At 41.2% G+C, this 22273-nt stretch overlaps 1 protein-coding gene across 4 annotated transcripts in view; it reads right to left on the reverse strand.

Moving 5' to 3' along the window:
• LOC128684368 (kinesin-like protein KIF14) overlaps window positions 1-22273 on the reverse strand; it is a 269582-nt gene that overhangs the window by 52404 nt on the left and 194905 nt on the right. For all 4 annotated transcript variants that reach the window (XM_070089073.1, XM_070089083.1, XM_070089065.1 and 1 more), the window contains 3 exons: window positions 18203-18328; window positions 15787-15927; window positions 3652-3841 (listed from right to left, as the gene is read on the reverse strand). In XM_070089073.1, the coding sequence (XP_069945174.1) occupies window positions 3652-3841; window positions 15787-15927; window positions 18203-18328 (457 nt within the window). The remainder of the gene's footprint in view (window positions 1-3651; window positions 3842-15786; window positions 15928-18202; window positions 18329-22273) is intronic.

Here is a 22273-nt window from a genome sequence, read left to right on the forward strand (position 1 = left end):
GAAGTAGCTAGATGTACCTGTATTCTTGCAGATTTATGAGACAGATAAAAGACAGCAGCAATCTACCATCACGTAAAACAATTACAGTGGACCCTCAACCAGTGATGGCATCGATTAACAATAAATCTGACTAGTGATACATTTTAACGCAAAATTTTTGCCTCGACTAGCACTTAAAAACCCGACCAGCGCTATTCGTTCCTTACGAGACGTGTCCACTTTGGCCTGAGCGTGCCTCACTTGTCCCGTGGGTGCCATTGTTTACAAGCCAGCCACCGCGGTCGCTTCCAAACATACAACTGGAACATTTCATATTATCACAGCCTTTGTAGTGATTGCACTTGCAAAATAAGTCACCATGGGCCCCAAGAAAGCTTCTAGTGCCAACCCTACAGCAAAAAGGGTGATAATTACTATGGAGATAAAGAAAGAGATCATTGCTAAGTATGAAAGTGGAGTGCGTGTCTCTGAGCTGGTCAGGTTGTATAATAAACCCCAATCAACCATCGCTACTATTGTGGGCAAGAAAACGGCAATCAAGGAAGCTGTTCTTGCCAAAGGTGCAACTATGTTTTCGAAAGTGAGATCGCAAGCAGTAGAAGATGTTGAGAGACTCTTATTGGTGTGGATAAACGAGAAACAGATAGCAGGAGATAGCATCTCTAATGCGATCATATGTGAAAAGGCTAGGAAGTTGCATGACGATTTAATTAAAAAAAATGCCAGCAACTAGTGATGCGAGTGAATTTAAAGGCCAGCAAAGGTTAGTTTGAGAGATTTAAGAATCATAGTAGCATACATAGTGTGATAAGGCATGGTGAGGCTGCCGGTTCGAACCACAAAGCGGCTGAAAAATATGTGCAGGAATTCAAGGAGTACATAGACAGTGAAGGACTGAAACCTGAACAAGTGTTTAATTGTGACGAAACAGGCCTGTTTTGGAAGAAAATGCCAAGAAGGACCTACATTACTCAGGAGGAAAAGGCACTCCCAGGACATAAGCCTATGAAAGACAGGCTTATTCTGTTGTGTGCCAGTGCTAAGGTCAAGTTTTTGCCTCCTAATACCACTCCTCTCCTGCAGCCCATGGACCAGCAGGTCATTTCCAACTTCAAGAAACTGTACACAAAAGCTATGTTTGAAAGGTGCTTTGTAGTGACCTCAGAAACTCAACTGACTAAGAGAATTTTGGAAAGATCATTTTACCATCCTCAATTGTGTAAACATTATAGGTAAGGCTTGGGAGGGACTAAAAGGACCTTGAACTCTGCTTGGAAAAAACTGGCCAGAATGTGTAGACAAAAGGGATTTTGAAGGGTTTGAGGCTAACCCTGAGAATCCTATGCCAGTTGAGGAATCCATTGTGGCATTGGGGAAGTCCTTGGGGTTGGAGGTTAGTGGGGAGGATGTGGAAGAGCTGGTGGAGGAGGACAATGATGAACTAACCACTGATGAGCTGCTAGATCATCTTGAACAGCAAGAGGGCAGACCTGAGGAAACTGCTTTGGAGGAGGGGAGAGAGAAATTGAAGAAGTTGTCTACTTCTAAGATTAAGGAAATGTGTGCAAAGTGGCTTGTAGTGCAAACCTTTTTTGATGAAAATCACCCTGACACAGCTACTGCAAGCCGTGTTGGCAACCTGTACACTGACAATATTGTGAACCACTTTAGGAAAGTCATAAAGGAACGAGAGATGTAGGTATCTATGGACAGATATGTTGTGCGACAGAAGTCCAGTGACTCTGAAGCTGGTCCTAGTGGCATTAAAAGAAAAAGGGAAGTAACCCCAGAAAAAGACTTGCTACCTCAAGTGCTAATGGAAGGGGATTCCCCTTCTAAACACTAAGAAGATCAACAGTCTCCCCTCCTCCCATCCCATCAATCATTACCAGATCTTCAATAAAGTTAAGTGTCATGTAACTGTGCATGTCTTCTTCAGTTTGTGTGTATTAAAATTAATATTTCATGTGGTAAAATTTTTTTTTTTCAATACTTTGGGGTATCTTGCACGGATTAATTTGATTTCCATTATTTCTTATGGGGAAAATTAACTTGACTAACGATTATTTCGATTAACGATGAGCTCTCAGGAACGGATTAATATCGCTGGTTGAGGGTCCACTGTACAAGCTTTCGTTTCACACTCACTTGGCAGGACGGTAGTACCCCCCCTGGGTGGTTGCTGTCTACCAACCTATTACCTATTATAAAATTTCACTGTTAGAAAAGAAGGCCACCCAAATGCTACCTTGGGGAACACCTAGGTTTATGGTTAGGGTACTATATGAGGTGTCATAAATGTTTACATGTTGCTGTCTATGAACAGTGGCTCCAGAAAGAGATTTGTATTTGGTAAATCTGGTGAGCATATTTTCAATGAAATTCTTAAGCTAGTTGCTAGTTGGTATTGTTGTACTGTGCCTAAACAAAACAGGTACTATTAACCCTTTGGGGGTCGACAGGCCCTCTCAGACTTGTTCTCAGGGTTGGCCAAATTTAAAAAAAAAAGAAACTTATGAAAAGATAGAGAATCTTTTCCCGATCATAATGACACCAAAAGTATGAAATTTGATGGAAAACTTACGGAATTATGCTCTCGCGAAGTTAGCAGTCTCGATGATGTTTACGCATTGCCGATTTTGCCCACTTTGAGCCCTATTTTCGGCCACTTCCAGTGCACTAGTCGACAAAAATCATAACTATTTCGCTAGAACTCCATTTTTTCTATTGAATGAATACAAGAAACCACCCATTTACCAATTGCAACTATCCAATAAGGTGGTCAGAATTTAGCAATTTTGCCAATTTCACACAAATTTCAAAAGATGCCAATTTCCGAATAGGGTCCAGAATAAACAAGAAAGACATTCCTGGCACTAAAATAAGTTCTCTGTTCGTTAGTCACATCCCCAGGCCCCTCTTATATTTCTTTGGCTTTCCACTTTGAATTTTTATTCTTACAAAAAAAAAAATAAGATTTACTGTTATGCAGACTACTGCATTAGTGTAGAAATGGTATAAATAATATCAGCGCACTTGTGAAAGAATATTAGACTCGCCAGTTGATGTGTATTGGACGCTTGGCATGATTTGTTTACTTTTGAACTTCGGTAAAAATCAAACATTTCTGCTACTTTGAGCTCAATTTCAAGGTACTTTTCATTGTAAACCCAGTCAAAATCATCTCAATTTCTGTAATATGTCTTCCATTCTATAAAATGAGACCAAGAAAACTAGAATACAACAATAAATACCGTACGAAAATACAGTGCAAAGTCGCTGTTTTATTCCAAAAACATGGTCAAAGTTTTTTTTTTCCTCATTACGCACTGTGTGCTGCAGGATTTTTTTTTTTATACTGCGCACACTGACCACAGACCCATTCTTTCATATGTAGGCCTACCAGCTTTCTCTCACTAGATTTGAGGGCGCAAGAATTTAGGCGTACTAGTATGTCAAAAACCCTGGGTCGCAAGATGTACTAGTACGTCCGAAACCCCCAAAGGGTTAAGCAGTAAATGTAGTAGGTAGAGCATAAATTACTAATTGAATATAATTTTATAAATGGTGCCTTAAAAGAAAAAGATTGGTTGTTTTCCACAAGACTACACAATACAAAAATATTGAAAATACTTATCAAAAAAAACTTACTCTTCTTCCTGGTAGAGTTTGAACGAGAGAGGAATGATGAGGTTGAACTCATTGAACAATTCAGGGAGGAATTCAGTGTATGGAGAGATGGGCAATCTAGTAACTTGTTGATAAACCCAGGAACACAGCTCACATCCTCAGTGCGCTCCCAATGTAGGCTGGCCTCAAATACTTCATCATATTCTTCATTCTAAAATATTAAAGTAAATGTGAACAAAGAGAAACATCCTTGCAGAATATGGTGTATGCATGTGTTTTAGCATACTCAAAGTCCAGTCCTGAATGAAACATTATAAATAATAAGAGGTTTCCACTGCGAGTGTCTTTCTCACCTGCAGTCAGCTTATCATTCACTCACTTATCAAGTACATTGATCCCAGGAGTTCATGACTCACTCATACAATTTAGTATTATGCTTTTATCTCTTAAGACCCCTCTTTTTTTTTTATCTTGCATGATAACCATATATAAATTGTACTTTAAAATGTGATGCTTTAAGGTAATAGCCCATGCAATGTGATCCAGACACTTAAAATATCCCTTCAAAATATACTTAATACAATATGTATATATTTCCATAATCTACCTTATCATCATTTACACAAGATGGGAACTCAACTTACATAAGTTTAAATGCTGTTTTCAGCGCTCCTAACTTTTTTTATTAACACATTGGTCGTTTCTCACCGAGGCCGGGTGACGTGAAAAAGAAGAAACTTCCATCGTCACTCACTCCATCACTGTCTTGCCAGAGGCGTGCCTACACTACAGTTCAAAAAGTACAACATATCTCCACCCCTCCTTTGGAGCACAGGCACTGTACTTCCCACTTCCAGGACTCGAGTCTGGCTAACTGGTTTTCCCAAATCCCTTCATAAATGTTACTTTGCTCACACTCCAAGAGCACGTCAAGTCATAAAAACCATACGTCTCCACTCACTATCTAACACACTCATGCACTCCAATCTCCTTGCGCACAAAATCTCCTTTACTCTCCCCCGCCCCTTCCAACTTTTCCTAGGACAACCTGTACCCTGCCTTACCTTTACCTTTGATATACCTTCGAAGAGTTTCGAGAATTTCTCTACTCTCTGAGCCCAGCCATGGGCCAGGCTAGTCTGGTGCTTTCCTGGTCAACCAGACTGTTGCTGCTGGAGGCCCACTGCCCCACATATCCATCACACCCTGGTTGAGGTGGCACCTGGTGAAGATTCTTGTTCAGTTTCCTCTTGAAGGCTTCTACACTTGTTCCAGCCGTGTTTGATATCTTCTGGCAACATGTTGAATAGTCTGGGACCCCGGATGTTGATACAGTGTTCCCTTGTTGTCCCCACTGCACCCCTGCTCGTCACTGGGTTTATTTTACACTTCCTACCATCTCTCACTCCAGTATGTTGTTATGGCAGTGTACAGATTTGGGACCAGGCCCTCGAGTACTTTCCAGGTATATGTTATCATGCATCTCTCTCCTTCGCTCCAGTCAGTACATATTCAAGACTTGAAGGCGTTTCCAGTAGTTTAGGTGCATTACTGGCATAATATTTGTAGTATTTGTTCCAGCTCCGATATTTCTCCTACTTTGAACGGGGCCATCAGCACTGAGCAATATTCCGAGTGAGGGAGCACTAGTGATTTGAAGAGTGTCACCCTCGGCATTATACAGTGGACCCCCCGCTTTACGATCACCTCCCAATGCTACCAATTATGTAAGTGCGTTTGTACGTGTATGTTTGGGGGTCTGAAATGGACTAATCTAATTCACAATATTCCTTATGGGAACAAATTCATTCAGTACTGGCACCTGAACATACTTCTGGAATGAAATAATATCGTAAACCGGGGGTCCACTGTATTTCCCTTGTTTTGAAAGTTCTCAATACCCACCCCGTCATCTTCCTGGCTATCGTTATCTTTGTCTTGTTATGGTCTTTAAAGGAAAGGTCAGCCAACATAATTATTCCCAGGTCTTTTACATGTTTCTTATGTTCTATTTGGTGACCCTCTTGAGTTTTGTATATAGTCAAGAGGGTCACCAAACAGAAAGTAAAGAACACGTAAAAGACCTGGGAATAATTATGTCTGCTGACCTTTCTTTTAAATACCTTCCACTACATATTTATATGCCCTCCAAGTCATTCTATTTTGTTCCATCCTCTCAAAATGACCAAACCACCTCAACTCCTCAGCCCTCTGGATAATGCTTTTAGTAACCCTGCACCTCCTCCTAATCTCCGAGCTGCAGATTCTCTGCATAATTCACACCACACACAGCCCACAGACACAACATTTCCACCGGCTCCAGCCTTCTCCTTGTTGCAACTTTTGCCACCCATGCTTCACATCCATGTAAGAGCATTGGTACCATTATGCTCTCAAACATTTCCCTCTTTGCTTCCATGGATAACGTTCTTTGTCTCCAAAGACTCCTCACTGCTCCACTCACGCTTTTTTCCTCCCATCAATTCCATGATTAACCTCGTCTTTCATTGACAAATCTCAATGTAAATTCATTTCATCCGTAGCCCTTCCCTCTAATATAACATCCAACCTTTCACTGCATGGACTTTTCTTGTTCTTTCTCTATGTTCCCACTCGGCTCCCTTCTTTAGCACACTTTCTCAAACTCCTCCCCTAACCTCTGCAGCTTATCAAAATCTTCCAAAAGGAAAAGAACTATCATTTTCAGTATGTTTAAGCCACACTTCTCACCAACATAAGTATTCTCACTTTCATGTCTTTCCACTACTGCATTTAACAATCATGTGGACATCACACATGCAGAAGTACACAATAAAGGGCACAAGTTATGGGGGAGATGCTAATGGAATTGAATCTAATGACACTGGAGGATAGAAGAACTAGGGAAAATATGATAACATGCAAAATACTCAGGGAAATTGATGAGGTTGACAAGGACAGGCCACTAAACTCGGGGTCAACATCACTTTCCTCTTAAAGGGGAGTGTTAATACGACATGACATCAGTGAATCCCTGGTGTTTGCCACGCTGTTTGCTCTAGCTGGCATTCACAAATAACCCGCATATAGAAGAGGAGCTTAAGACGACGTTTCGGTCCGACTTGGACCATTTACAAAGTCACACTAGTAGTAGTATAGTAGTGGTAGTGGTAGTAGTAGTAGTGGTAGTGGTAGTAGTGGTAGTAGTGGTAGTAGTAGTGGTAGTAGTAGTGGTAGTAGTGGTGGTAGTAGTAGTGGTAGTAGTGGTGGTGGTGGTGGTAGTAGTGGTGGTGGTAGTAGTAGTAGTAGTGGTGGTAGTAGTAGTAGTGGTAGTAGTGGTGATAGTAGTAGTGGTGATAGTAGTAGTGGTGATAGTAGTAGTGGTGATAGTACTAGTGGTGGTAGTAGTGGTGGTGGTAGTAGTAGTAGTGGTAGTAGTGGTGGTAGTGGTGGTGGTGGTAGTAATAGTGGTAGTGGTGGTGGTGGTAGTAATAGTGGTGGTGGTAGTAGTAGTAGTAGTGGTGGTAGTAGTGGTAGTAGTAGTGGTAGTAGTAGTAGGTGGTAGTAGTAGTAGGTGGTAGTAGTAGTAGGTGGTAGTAGTAGGTGGTAGTAGTGGTAGTGGTGGTGGTGGTGGTGGTGGTGGTAGTGGTGGTGGTGGTAGTGGTGGTGGTAGTGGTGGTGGTGGTAGTAGTGGTGGCAGTGGTGTGGTGGTAGTGGTGGTGGTAGTAGTGGTGGTGGTAGTAGTGGTGGTGGTAGTAGTGGTGGTGGTAGTAGTGGTGGTGGTAGTGGTGGTGGTAGTAGTGGTGGTGGTGGTAGTGGTGGTGGTAGTAGTGGTGGTGGTGGTAGTGGTGGTGGTAGTAGTGGTGGTGGTGGTAGTGGTGGTGGTGGTAGTGGTGGTGGTGGTAGTAGTGGTGGTGGTGGTAGTAGTGGTGGTGGTGGTGGTAGTAGTGGTGGTGGTGGTGGTGGTAGTAGTGGTGGTGGTGGTGGTAGTAGTGGTGGTGGTGGGTGGTAGTAGTGGTGGTGGTGGTGGTAGTAGTGGTGGTGGTGGTGGTAGTAGTGGTGGTGGTGGTGGTAGTAGTGGTGGTGGTGGTGGTAGTAGTGGTGGTGGTGGTGGTAGTAGTGGTGGTGGTGGTGGTGGTAGTAGTGGTGGTGGTGGTGGTGGTAGTAGTGGTGGTGGTGGTGGTAGTAGTGGTGGTGGTGGTGGTAGTAGTGGTGGTGGTAGTAGTGGTGGTGGTAGTAGCGGGGAAAGAAAGGGGAGCACTGCAAGGGAGCTAGGTGCCCACAGAGGGAGAGCAAGTACACAGAGGTGGGGAAGAAGGGGAAGTGATGAAATAAATAATTAAGGAACAGAAACACGAGACAGAAGAAAGACAATCCAGAGGAGAAAAAGGGGAAGAGGGAGCAGAAAAAAGGAGGAATCAGGTTAAGTCACGGGTGTTCTGAAGTTTGGAGCAATTTACAATATACAGTGGAACCTCAAAAATAGAACGTATCACATATCGAACGTTTCGAAAATAGGACCATTTTTTCAGACAAACTGTGTCCCTATTATCGAACGCGCCCCTATTTTCAGATCGCCGGGTACGGGGCCTGTCTGCCGGCCCGCTCTGTCCGCGTCCCCGTGCAAGCGCCGTGAGCAGTCTAGCTTTATTTATGCTTGAGTGAACACTAACCTCTGCTCTCATTCACGCATTTTACGATTATTTCATTGCGTCTAGTGCTTGTGGGACTGAAATAAGCTGCCATGGGCCCAAAGAAACTTGCTAGTGGTACCCCTGTGGTAAAGAAAGTGAGAAACACCATAGATGTGAAGAAGGAAATAATACAGAATTACGAGAGTGGTGTGAGACTTGTTGAGCTTGCCAGGATGTATGGGAAAAAAAAAGTCGACCATCGGTTCTATCCTGTCAAAGAAAGAACAAATCAAAGAAGCTGATGTTGCGAAAGGTGTTAATATAGGGAGTGGATGAGGTGCCTTCAAAGATTAAGGAGATTTGTGCCAAGTGGAATGATGTCCAAATGTTTGTGCAGAAGTACCACCCTGAGCAAGCTGAAACAAGCCATCTTTGCAACAAGTTTAGTGACAGAACCATGTCCCACTTTAGGGAAATGTTAAAGAGGCACCAGAAACAGGGCTGTGGACAGTTATTTTGTGAGACAGGGGTCCAGTGACTCTCAAGCTGGTCCTAGTGGCATTAAAAGACAGAAGGGAAGTAACCCCAGAGAGGGCTTTACCGGAAGTCCTTATGGAGGGGGATTCTCCTTCCAAACACTAACCCCAACTCCCTCTCTCCTTCTCCCTATCTTCCAGATGCCATTACCAATCTTCAATAGAGGTAAGTAAAAATGTTATTTTATATGTATTACTATACATAATTAAAATCTAGAGTATTTGTTGTATGTAAAACTGTAATTAATCTCTATAAAATGTATTTTTTGTGTGAATATTTTTGTGTGAATATTTTTGGGTTTCTGGAAAGGATTAACTGTATTTCCATTATTTCTTATGGGAAATATTTCTTCGAATTTCAGACTTTTTGAATTTAGAACTAGCTCCTGGAACAGATTAAGTTCGATTTTTGAGGTTCCACTGTAGTGGGAGAGGAAGGCATCTACCGAGACGAAGCCAGGACTAAGATTCATACAAGGAAAGTTGTGTATTAGAGAGGATTCAACTAGACGGCAACCGTTAAAGTTGGAAGTAGCGAAGACAGTTTTAGCAGAAGACCAATCAATAGGATGGCTGTGATCTCTGACGTGACAGAACAGAGCATTGTTAGTGTCAGCAAGCCTAACACTATTTTTGTGCTCCCTAAATCTGTCAGAAAGAGATCGACCAGTTTCACCAAAGTATTGAAGAGGACAGGAGGAGCAAGAAATAGAGTAGACACCAGGAACATTTGTAGAGGGAGGAGAGGTATGCATGAGATTAGTGCGAAGAGTGCTAGTCCGGCGGAAAGTAAGTTTGATGTCTAAGGGACGGAGAGAGTTGTTGAGATTAGAAGGACCAGAAATGTAGCGAAGGCAGAGGACAGAAGAGTTCCCAGGAGTAGAGTTTGGGAGAGAAGAAATTACGTTTAGCATGTGAGAGGGCAGAGTCTATGAAATGGGAAGGGTAACCAAGACGAGAAAAATTTCCACTCTTCATAATTCGTTTTCCCGTCTTGGCTACCCTTCCCATTTCATAGACTCTGCCCTCTCACATGCTAAACGTAATTTCTTCTCTCCCAAACTCTCTACTCCTGGGAACTCTTCTGTCCTCTGCCTTCGCTACATTTCTGGTCCTTCTAATCTCAACAATTCTCTCCGTCCCTTAGACATCAAGCTTACTTTCCGCCAGACTAACACTCTTCGCACTAATCTCGTGCATACCTCTCCTCCCTCTACAGATGTTCCTGGTGTCTACTCTATTTCTTGCTCCTCCTGTCCTCTTCAATACTTTGGTGAAACTGGTCGATCTCTTTCTGACAGACTTAGGGAGCACAAAAATAGTTAGGCTTGCCGACACTAACAATGCTCTGTTCTGTCACGTCAGAGACCACAGCCATCCTATTGATTGGTCTTCTGCTAAAACTGTCTTCGCTACTTCCAACTTTAACAGTTGCCGTCTAGTTGAATCCTCTCTAATACACAACTTTCCTTGTATGAATCTTAGTCCTGGCTTCGTCTTTGTAGATGTCTTCCTCTCCCACTACATTGTAAAATGCTCCAAACTTCAGAACACCCGTGACTCAACCTGATTCCTCCTTTTTTCTTCTTCTCCCTCTTCCCCTTTTTCTCCTCTGGGTTGTCTTTCTTCTGTCTCGAGTTTCTGTTCCTTCATTATTTATTTCATCACTTCCCCTTCTTCCCCACCTCTATGTACTTGCTCTCCCTCTGTGGGCACCTAGCTCCCTTGCAGTGCTCCCCTTTCTTTGTATTTGACTGGCTCGTCCTCCTTATTCCCCACTACTACTACTACCACCACCACTGCTACTACTACTACTACTACCACCACCACCACCACCACCACCTCTTCCTGCCTATGTATACCCCTTCCTGCTCTATTTCTCATTAGTGACTTTGTAAATGGTCCAAGTTGGATCGAAACATCGTCGTAAGCTCCTCTTTTCTATATGCAGGTTATTTGTGTATCGTTCCAGTCACGGTATTGTGCCTTTTTTTGTTATTAGCTGGCATTGAATTGAACTGGTGCTCCCACAAGGTACTAAGTGGCCCCAGATTATTTTTAATACTGCGTACACCGAGTGTTAAGACCCATTCTATACTGACCAGGCATCTCAGGCCAATCGTGCCAAATTTGGAGGCAGGAAAAATAAAACACTGATTTATGTTTAGAGCACTAGCAGCAAGAACGGATCTACATTTGGACAGTTAAGGGGTTAAGAACAGGTACAATAAGGCCACAAGAATGAGTAATTGGCAAGTTGAGAGGTGGGGCCAGGAGCCAAGACCTGACCCATGCAGCCACATACAGGCGAGTACATATGGGTGAGCACATCACTATTTAAGGTCAACTTTAAATGGAAAATGCATAAAAATTAAATTTCAATCACTGTGTCATCCTTTCCAGGGTCCCAAAGATAGTACCAACTCAAATTTCCTTGAAAGAACACTCAGAATTTTGGGATTGTTCTCTGACACAGCTTAAGATACCAACATGTACTTGGAAACACGATACCTGCTTTTTACTGGCATATTGGGGAACAAAATGTGACCATCTGTTAGAATCCAGCAAGGTTCACATCCTATTAAGGTCCAATTTCATATGACATGGGCTTTAAACAAGGATTCCTTTCTACAACTAAACATTTTAAAAATGTTTATTGTTGAATGAAATGGCCTATCAGTATAAGATGGATTACATTGCCAAAATTACCATTTAGGGATGTCTACAAATATGGGGGTTTGGGATCTGACATTGTGGGACCAGGCATTTGCTCGTGACAACACAAAGCAGTCAAGTTGCACAATGGGTATTAAGTACGACCAGGTTTGCATACAATGATGAGGGCTTTTCTCTACAGTGGGGAGAAGCTTAAGCCACTTCCTAGACACAAGATGTAGGCCTTTGTCCATTGATTCTTTTTGAGCTGGGTGGTTTTATTAAATCACTCAGATTAACAGTCGAGTACTTTGAGTTTCCTGCTTTTCTGTTTACATCTTCCTACATTGTTATATTAGGTGTCCATGGTACAGTTCCTACGTAGCTGGTAAGAACCCAAAAACAAAATACAGAAGCTGTTTCTGGGGAGTTTAATAAACTACTGATGGAGATTGTCACCTTCCCATGTCAGCTGTGCCTGTTAAGGTTGCTGACTAGAGTACAAAAACAAGCATTCACAAAACTGGGAGGTAGGCAAACTAAGCAAGAAATTGACAGGAAAGTCCTCATACATACAGCTTAAAGTTGCAGACAGGCTATAAGTCCAACATGGTTCATAAAAATTTAAACACATCAGTTTGTCATACTTCAAAATGTAGTGTATATGTACCAACAAATTTTATAACCCTGCATTTCTGTAGTATCAATTTACTCCTTTCACTGTCGGTGCAGTACAGGTACAGCTTACAAGCCAGTGTTGGTGATGTATTAATATGCCAAAATTCTAGTGGCTCCAAATCTAGCAGGAGAAATCTGGTAGACCTACATGTGAGAGAATGGGTCTGCGTGGTCAGTATGCGCAGTATAAAAAAAAATCGAGGAGGCCACAGTAAAAAAACCATACCCCGGCTGGGATTGAACCCGCGGTCAGAGAGTCTCAAAACTCCAGAACGTCGCGTTAGCCACTAGACCAGCTAGCCACAATAAGATTCGTCCTAGCTGGTCTAGTGGCTAACGCGACGGTCTGGAGTTTTGAGACTCTCTGACCGCGGGTTCAATCCCGGCTGGGGTACGGTTTGTTTGCAATCGTGTCATTACGATTTCATGAGTCAGGCCACAGTACACTGTAGGAGTGCTAATTCAGTACGCCTTGGTCACCAAGCCTAGTGGTAAGGAATACCTCACTCCCAGTGAATTGGGACTCTTCCCAATTTGTAACACGTGTAGATTACCTAGGATAACATAAAAAAGTCAAAGTGACTTATTTCCATGTGGGTGGTGGGGAAGGCAGCATGGGTAGCGGTGAAGGCAGTGTGGGTGGTGGGGAAGGCAGCATTAGTAGTGGGGAAGGCAGCGTAGGTTTGTGTAAACACAGCAGCTTGTGTGTAGATTACCTAAGATAACCCAAAAAAGCCTAAGTGACTTATTTCCATGTGGGTGGTGGGGAAGACACCATGGGTGTTGGGGAAGGCAGTGTGGGTAGTGAGGAAGGCAGTGTGGGTTTGTGTAAACATGTTTTGTTAACAATATAATAACAATGTTTGTGTGGTTATTGTGTTGCATACAACAAGTGGATATATATATACATTATACACTACATTGGTCTCACAGGCCACAAAAGTTACTTGAAAAAAAAAATTAAAAAATAAAAGAAGAAAGCAGACTAAAAGTAAAAATAATATTACCAGCAGTCGCCGATGTTGCCGTAAGCAGTTCACTTTCTGTCAACTTCACATCCCTATATCTTGGTAAGTACTGATTACAATTTTTTTTTTTTAAAACTCACAAAAATATTCTTAAGATTTTGATATGAAATTTTTTTTTTTTCCAAATATTTTTCGACACAGAGCGAGTTTAGAATTAGGGGTCCCAACAGTGAAAGGGTTAATGGTAGTGGCTTAAAAATAAAATTAAGGAATGATTCTATTACACATTTGCTCTATGGACCAAATTTAAGATAAAGGAAATGAAGGAAATTAAAAAAAACTCCTTCCATCGCTGACAGTACAGTAGGGCCCAGCTTTACAGTGTTTTGTCTTACGGCATTCCGCTAATATGGCGATTTCAAATTATGACCAAATCTCTCTATATACAGTTCCCTGTCTTTCTAATACGTCACGTGTCACCTGGTTTGTTTACATTCTCTGTGAGCACCGCATCTCTCCATTATGTTTGGAAACTTTCCAAAATTTCAAGTTTTAAAGTTATTTCATATTTTATATATACGTACTCTGATAATTATACTTATGTGTACTTGCACCTAAGTAAACTTACACATTGTGCTGGCGTGCAGGTACACATAAAAATCACTAAGAGTGTCTTATTAGTCTTCAATACACCATATTAATAATAATAACACAATAATAATCACTCAGGCACATTAAATGTCATATAAAAACATTATAGACATTTTGCTTAATTCATCTATGATATTTTTTCAAAATTTTATAATAAACACACTACATAACATATAAACATGATAAATTTATCCACAGTAAAATAAATTAACAAATACGAGATGTTTTTCCAGGCGGCTTGAGGAAATGAACTAAAACCATACGTGTCTGGGTGGTTTGTTTACAGAACTTGCGAGCTTACTATTCTCTCATGTTCTTGTTCTCTCTCCCTCTCGTTTATTCTTTTATTCGTTTACTGACCTCTCACCCTATATTAAGACTACAAATATTTTAAGGTAAGTAATGAATGTACTGTACGTATACGCATTTTATCGCTCTAGGGTGCTTTAAATGTCGTAGTAGGTGGAGTGACCAGGCAGGGTACAATACCTCCCACACGACTTCCCACAAATAAATACTTTTCACCTCTCACCCTACATTAAGACTACAAATATTTTAAAGAAAGAAATGAGTGTACTGTATATGCACTGTATCACTCGAGGTCGCTTTAAGCATCGTAGTATATTATGTGTGGGTGGGGTGGCAAGGAAGGCTACCATTCCTACCACACCTGACTTCTTACAATAAACACTACTCACCGTTTGCCCTACATTAAGACTATAAATATTTTAAGGTAAATAATGAGTGTACTGTGTGTGTATTTTACTTTGTTTTTTAGTACCTAGTTCTATTGCTAACTTAACCCTTTGGGGGTTTCGGACGTACTAGTACGTCTTACGACCCAAGGCTTTTGACATACTAGTACGCCTAAATTCTAGAGCCCTCAAATCTAATGAGAGAAAGCTGGTAGGCCTACATATGTAAGAATGGGTCTATGTGGTCACTGTGCACAGTATAAAAAAAAATCCTGCAGCACACAGTGCGTAATGAGGAAAAAAAAAAAACTGACAGGGTTTTTGGGTTAAAACAGCGACATTGCACTGTATTTTCGTATGGTATTTATTTTTGTATTCTAGTTTTTTTGGTCTCATTTTGTAGAATGGAAGACATATTACAGAAATTGAGATGATTTTGACTGGTTTTACAATGAAAAGTACCGAGAAATTGAGCTCAAAGTAGCAGATATGTTCAATTTTTACCAAAGTTCAGCAGTAAACAAATCATGCCAAGCGTCCAATACACATCAACTGGTGAGTCTAATATTCTTTCACAAGTGTGCTGATATTATTTATACCATTTCTACACTAATGCAGTAGCCTGCATAACAGTAAATCTTATTTTTGTAAGAATAAAAATTCAAAGTGGAAAGCCAAAGAAATATAAGAGGGGCCTAGGGATGTGACTAATGAACAGAGAACTTGTTATTTTAGTGCCAGGAATGTCTTTCTTGTTTATTCTGGACCCTATTCGGAAATTGGCATCTTTTGAAATTTGTGTGAAATTGGCAAAATTGCTATATTCTGACCACTTTATTGGATAGTTGAAATTGGTAAATGGGTAGTTTCTTGTACTCATTCGATAGAAAACATGGAGTTCTAGCGAAATAGTTATGATTTTTGTCGACTAGTACACTGGAACTGGCCGAAAATAGGGCTCAAAGTGGGCAAAATCACCGATGTGTAAACATCATCAAGACTGCTAACTTCGTGAGAGCATAATTCCGTAAGTTTTCCATCGAATTTCATACTTTTGGTGTCATTATGATCGGGAAAAGATTCTATCTTTTCATAAGAATTTTTTTTTTTTTTTTAAATTTGGCCGACCCTGAGAACAAGTCTCTGAGAGGACCTGTCGACCCCCAAAGGGTTAATATATGTTGGTGTAAACTTGTTATCTGGCATTTATACGCATTTATAAGTGGAAAAAATGGTGTTCTGCTTTCCAGCGGTGTCTGCTTTGCGGCGGTAGTCTGGAACATAACCTGCCGTATAAGTGGGACCCTATTGTATTTTGAATAGTCTTCAACACTATCTACAATATCTTTAGTGAACTAACCTGGACAATATCACGCAAAATCTGTAGCTTTTCCTGGAAGGCATCTAGGGTGAGTGTGGCTGTCATCAGGTGCTGCAGGTCCTTAATCAATACTATTACCTCAAGGCCGGACTCGGTCAAAACTTCTTGTAGTGTGAATTCCTGTCAAAACAAACACAGCATCATAACTTGCAAAATTGTGATAACATGATTGTAAACAATTCACAGAAGAGAAAATTCAAACCCATGGCAAGCCATCCTAAAAATGACAGGCCAATACTAAAAGCATTGTACTGTACCATGCCAGTCTAAAAAGTCATCCAACTAAGTACATTACTATGCATTAGAAAAGTTAGCAGTGACTAAAGATGAAAGTTTTTTTTTTTTACAGATAAATCTCACACCACTGAGGCTGTGGCAAGATCTAGCTTAAGTTAAATGAATCATATGATTTTAAACAGGGTTTAAAAAAAAATCAATGTCCCCAAACCATCATAAAAAGTAACCACGGAACATGTGGTGTTATAAACCATGGCGGGTGGGTTGTAAAACTGCAGGCCAGTGCGTAACCAACTGGGCCAGCTGGCTACAACAAGATTCATCCAACTAGGTATATTTATACACCATAGGAAGGTTAGCATGAGCCCCACTGTGACCACAAATGCATTTGTGGTCACAGTGGATGAATCTATTGTAGTTGGGTGAATCTTATTGTAGCCAGCTGGCCCAGTGGCTTATGCACTGGCCTGCAGTTTTACAACTCGCTCACCAAGGGTTCTAACCCAACCCATTCTGTGGTTTATTTGCAATCGTGTTATTACAATTTTGAGAGTCATCATAAAAACAGTTGGAGATTAGAGTTCTCTAGTACACAAATAACCCACACATAGAAGAGAGGAGCTTATGACGACATTCCGGTTCGACTTGGACCATTTACAAAGTCTCACTGTGACAGTGTCACAGTGTGACTTTGTTAATGGTCCAAGTCGGACCGAAACGTCGTCGTAAGCTCCTCTCTTCTATGTGCAGGTTATTTGTGTATTGTTCCAGTTATGGTATTGTCTTTTTTTGTTACTGTTGTTCTCTAGTACATTCTTGCATACAATCACAAAAATAAGATGCTTTTTGTGGGAGGGAAAAGAGGGAACAAGTGAACTTTGCTGGTATACTCCTTTTTGCTAGGTAGGCAGCTTTTCCCTTGAGGTGACTTTACTGGGCTGAGGTGGGTGGCTGAGGTTCTCACCTGTTTGTGGTTGCAAGGGTTGAGTCTGACTTCACTTTCCTGGTTGCACAAGCCTTAACCTCTGACCACTATAAGGCTAAAATATTATTTTAAGCTAACTTACATCATAATCATGTCACCCCTGGCCCTTCTGTCCTCTAATATTGTCAGGTTTAGCTCTACTAGTCTTTCTTATAAGCTAACACTCCTCAGCTCTGGATCTAGTCTCTTTCCAAACCTCTGAACTTTTCCCAGTGTCTTAACATACTTTACAAGATATAGGTTCCCTACTGGTGCTGCATACAAGATGAGCCTGACATATGCCATATAGAGGGTTGTGAATACCTCCTTGTCAAGATTTCTGAAAGCTACCCTTATATTTCCCATTCTTGTGTTTCCTGTGACTTATTTGGTTGATGTATGCCTCAGGTGAAATATTAGGAACTATGCTTACACTGAGGTTCTTCTCTTTCAGGGAGGTTTGCAGCCTTTGTCCCCAAACCTGTATTCTGTTTCTTTGACCTTGCCAAATTTTCATAACATTGCTAGGGTTGAATTCTAATAGGCACTAATCAGACCAATCCTGCAGTCTGTGCAGATCCATTTGTAGCCTTTCCTGGTCTGCTCCTGTTTGTATTCTCAGTTTTAAATCATCTGTAAACAGAGATGGCTGACTATTTCTGCTGTCATGTCTTTCACACAAACAAGAAAAAGTACTGGTACAAGTACTGACCCTTGTGGAACCCCACTAGTCACACTTGCCCATCTTGACGCATCCCGGACAATAACTCAGTTTTGTTCTGTTAAGAATTCCTTGATCCTCTGTAGTGTTTTGCCTGTTATTTCTGCCTGTTCCTCCAATTTTTGTCCGTCAATTATGAGGTACTGTATTGAATGCCAGCTGCACACAGTAAGGCTTACAACACTTCCAGAAAGCAACTTGAGACTGCTTGAGTGGCAGTGCCTCTCGAAACACCGAACACCGAGGCCAAACTTGCATCACAAACTACCAAGACTTTGCACTCAACTTTAAGTGTTCATGCTTATGGGGCATACTATCACGTTTAAAAGTGCTATACAAAAAGTTCTTAATCCTGTAATATTCTGTTATACCTAGGAGGCTTGGTCTGAGACCATGCTGTAGGGAAGAAATTCCTAGAATTACTAACGGAACAGTGGGTTTATTGTTTTTTTAGAGAAATGGGGAGTACTTACATATGGGTTCTTCAGCTTCTTGCAAATTTCATTGGCTTCTTTTATCTGAAATCTGAGCATGGGAGGATAGACTTGGGTAAAGTCCTTTCTTATTTCCTGAACAGACTCATTGAACACTGCTTGCACCTGAAAAAAAAGGAAGTAACGAGTATAAAAGAGGGCCATCAAAATTATATTTACACTACACAGCATATGCGAAAAATTGTTACAACAGAAGGGCCCTGCTTTACAGCAATTTGCTAATACAGACATCTCAAATTATACCCAAAAATTCATTTATACAGCTCATTCACTATTATGGCGTCCGGGCACTACCCGTCCACTCTGTTTACATCTTCAGTGAACTCTGCTTCTCTTGATTCAGTCTAGAAACTTTCCAAAGTTTCAAGTCTTTTGAGTTACTGCATATTTTATATATACAGTGGACCCTCGCCTAACGCTATTAACCCGTTCCTGAGAGCTCAACGTTAGGCGAAATTATTGTTAGGCGAATTAATTTTCCCCATAAGAAATAATGGAAATCAAATTAATCCGTTCCTGACACCCCAAAGTATGAACAAAAAAAAATTTTTACCACATGATATATTAATTTTAATACACACAAACTGAAGAAGACATGCACAGTTACATGACACCTTTATTGAAGATCTGGTGATGATTGATGGGATGGGAGGAGGGGAGTGTTGATGGTGTTAGTGTTTAGAAGGGGAATCCTGTTCCATTAGGACTTGAGGTGGCAAGTCCTTTTCCGGGGTTACTTCCCTTCTTTTAAATGCCACTAGGACCAGCTTGAGAGTCACTGGACCTGTGTCACACAACATGTCTGTCCATAGAGGCCTGCACCTCCCGTTCCTTTATGACATTCCTGAAGTGTTTCACAACATTGTTAGTGTAATAGTCACCAGCACGGCTTGCAATAGCTGTGTGAGGGTGATTTTCATCAAAAAAGGTTTGCACTTTAAGCCACACTGCACACATTTCATTAATCTTTGAAGTAGGCAACTTCCTCAATTTCTCTATCCCCTCCTCCGAAGCAGTTTCCTCAGGTGTGGCCTCTTGCTGTTGAAGATGATCTAGCAGCTCATCAGTGGTTAGTTCTTCATTGTCCTCCTCCACCAACTCCACATCCTCCCCACTAACCTCCAACCCCAAGGACTTCCCCAATGCCACAATGGATTCCTCAACTGGCATAGGATTCCCAGGGTTAGTCTCAAACCCTTCAAAATCCCTTTTGTCTACACATTCTGGCCACAGTTTCTTCCAAGCAGAGTTCAAGGTCCTCTTAGTCACTTCCTCCCAAGCCTTACCTATAATGTTTACACAATTGAGGATGCTAAAGTGATCTCTCCAAAACTCTTAGAGTCAATTGAGTTTCTGAGGTCACTACAAAGCACCTTTCAAACATAGCTTTTGTGTACAGTTTCTTGAAGTTGGAAATGACCTGCTGGTCCATGGGCTGCAGGAGAGGAGTGGTATTAGGAGGCAAAAACTTGACCTTAATGAAGCTCATTTCCGCAGAAAGTCACTCTATCACGTCTGAAGGATGACCAGGAGCATTGTCTAATACCAGGAAGCACTTAAGGTCTAATTTCTTCTCAATTAGGTAATTTTTCACAGTGGGGGAAAATGCATGGTGTAACCAGTCATAGAAAAAGCCCCTAGTGACCCATGCCTTACTGTTTGCCCTCCACAGCACACACAAATTAGCCTTGAGGGCATTGTTTTTCCTGAACACTCTGGGAGTTTCAGAGTGATACACCAATAAAGGCTTCACTTTGCAATCACCACTAGCATTGGCACACAACAGAGTAAGCCTGTCTTTCATAGGCTTATGTCCTGAGAGTGCCTTTTCCTCCTGAGTAATGTAGGTCCTGCTTGGCATTTTCTTCCAAAACAGGCCTGTTTCATCACAAACACTTGTTCAGGCTTCAGTCCTTCACTGTATGTACTCCTTGAATTCCTGCACATATTTTTCAGCTGCTTTTTGGTCTGAACTGGCAGCCTCACCATGCCTTATCACACTATGAATGCCACTACGATTCTTAAATCTCTCAAACCAACCTTTGCTGGCCTTAAATTCACTCACATCACTAGTTGCTGGCATTTTTCTAATAAAATTGTCATGCAACTTCCTAGCCTTTTCACATATGATCGCTTGAGAGATGCTATCTCCTGCTATCTGTTTTTCGTTTATTCACACCAATAACACTCTCTCAACATCTTCTATCACTTGCGATCTGTTTCGAAAACAAAGTTGCACCTTTGGCAAGAACAGCTTCCTTGATTGCCGTTTTCTTGGCCACAATAGTAGCGATGGTTGATTGTGGTTTTGTGTACAACCTGGCCAGCTCGGAGACATGCACTCCACTTTCATACTTAGCAATGATCTCTTTCTTCATATCCATAGTAATTCTCACTCTTCTTGCTGTAGGGTTGGCACTAGAAGCTTTCTTGGGGCCCATGGTGACTTATTTTGCAGGTACAATCACTAAAAAGGCTGTGATAATATGAAATGTTCCGATTGTATGCTTGGAAGCGACTGCGGTGGCTGACTTGTAAACACTGGCACCCACGGAACAAGTGAGGCGGGCTCAGGCCGCACGTGGACGCGTCTCGAACGAATTGCGTTGAGAGTTTTTTAGCGCTAGCTGAGGCAAATTTTTTATGTTAAAATGTATTGCTAGGCGGATTTAACGTTATGCGATGCGTTCGTTAGGCGAGGGTCCACTGTACTGTACTCTTTTTGTGTTACAATGGCATCTAAGTATAGTTGTGAAAAAAAAAAAAAGTGTTGGAGTCATAAGGCTCTTAATTAAACTCAGTGAGCAAGGTATGTCTACGGCTGCGATGATACCAAGATATTACTGAAACTGTACTTGCCTAAATAAATTTACATACACACCATGCTGGCATGCAGGTGCATTAAAATCACTATCTGACATTCTTACAAAGTAAGAGTAGCTACACCAGGCAAGGGAGTAGCTAAGAGTGTCTCATTAGTGTGAAGACACAATAATAATAATAATTCGCTCTGGAGTATATTACGTTATTATAATTTTCATTAATTAACCACTTACGTGTCCTCATAGGGTGGATAGGGGAGCAATGTGGCAGATGTTGCAAGTGTGTGGAATAGGTAATAAGTTACTGAAGGCTGTAAAGAGTTTTTATGAGGATAGTGAGGCTCAGGTTAGGGTAAGAGGGAGTTTATACACAAATAACCCGTACACAGGGGAGGGGAGCTAATGACGACATTTTGATCTGACTTGGACCGAAGTAAGAGTAGATCTTAGACAGGGATGTATAATGTCATCATGGTTGTTTAACATATTTATAGATGGGGTTGTAAAAGAAGTAAATGCTAAGGTGTTCGGGAGAGGGGTGGGAATAAATTATGGGAAATCAAATACAAAGTGGTAGTGGACAGTTACTTTCTGTTGATGATACTGTGCTTATGGGAGATTCTAAAGAAAAGCTGCAAATATTAGTGGACGAGTTTCAGAAGGTTTGTAAAAGTAGAAAGTTGAAAGTGAACATAGAAAAGAGTAAGGTGATGAGGGTATCAAATGATTTAGATAAAGAAAAATTGGATATCAAATTGGGGAGGAAGAGTATGGAAGAAGTGAATGTTTTCAGATACAGTGGAGCCCCGCATAATTATATTAATCCGTTCCTGAGAGCTCATTGTTATGCGAAATTATCGTTATGCGAATGAATTTTCCCCATAAGAAATAATGGAAATCAAATTAATCTGTGCAAGACACCCAAAAGTATGAAAAAAAAAATTTTACCACATGAAATATACATTTTCCTACACACAAAGAGAAGAATACACGCACAATAGTAGAGTAGTACATGCACAATATATATTGTGCATGTACTACTCAATATATATTGTGCATATACTACTCTACTAAATGAAGAATAAATGACACTTACCTTTATTGAAGATGCAGCAATGACTGATGAGACACTGTGTCCTGGGAGTGCCTTTTCCTCCTGAGTACTGTAGGTCCTGTTTGGCATTTTCTTCCAGAACATGCCTTATCACACTGTGTATGCCACTACGAT

Source organism: Cherax quadricarinatus, chromosome 2, assembly GCF_038502225.1.
Source record: "Cherax quadricarinatus isolate ZL_2023a chromosome 2, ASM3850222v1, whole genome shotgun sequence".
NCBI classification, from domain to species: Eukaryota; Metazoa; Arthropoda; class Malacostraca; order Decapoda; family Parastacidae; genus Cherax; species Cherax quadricarinatus.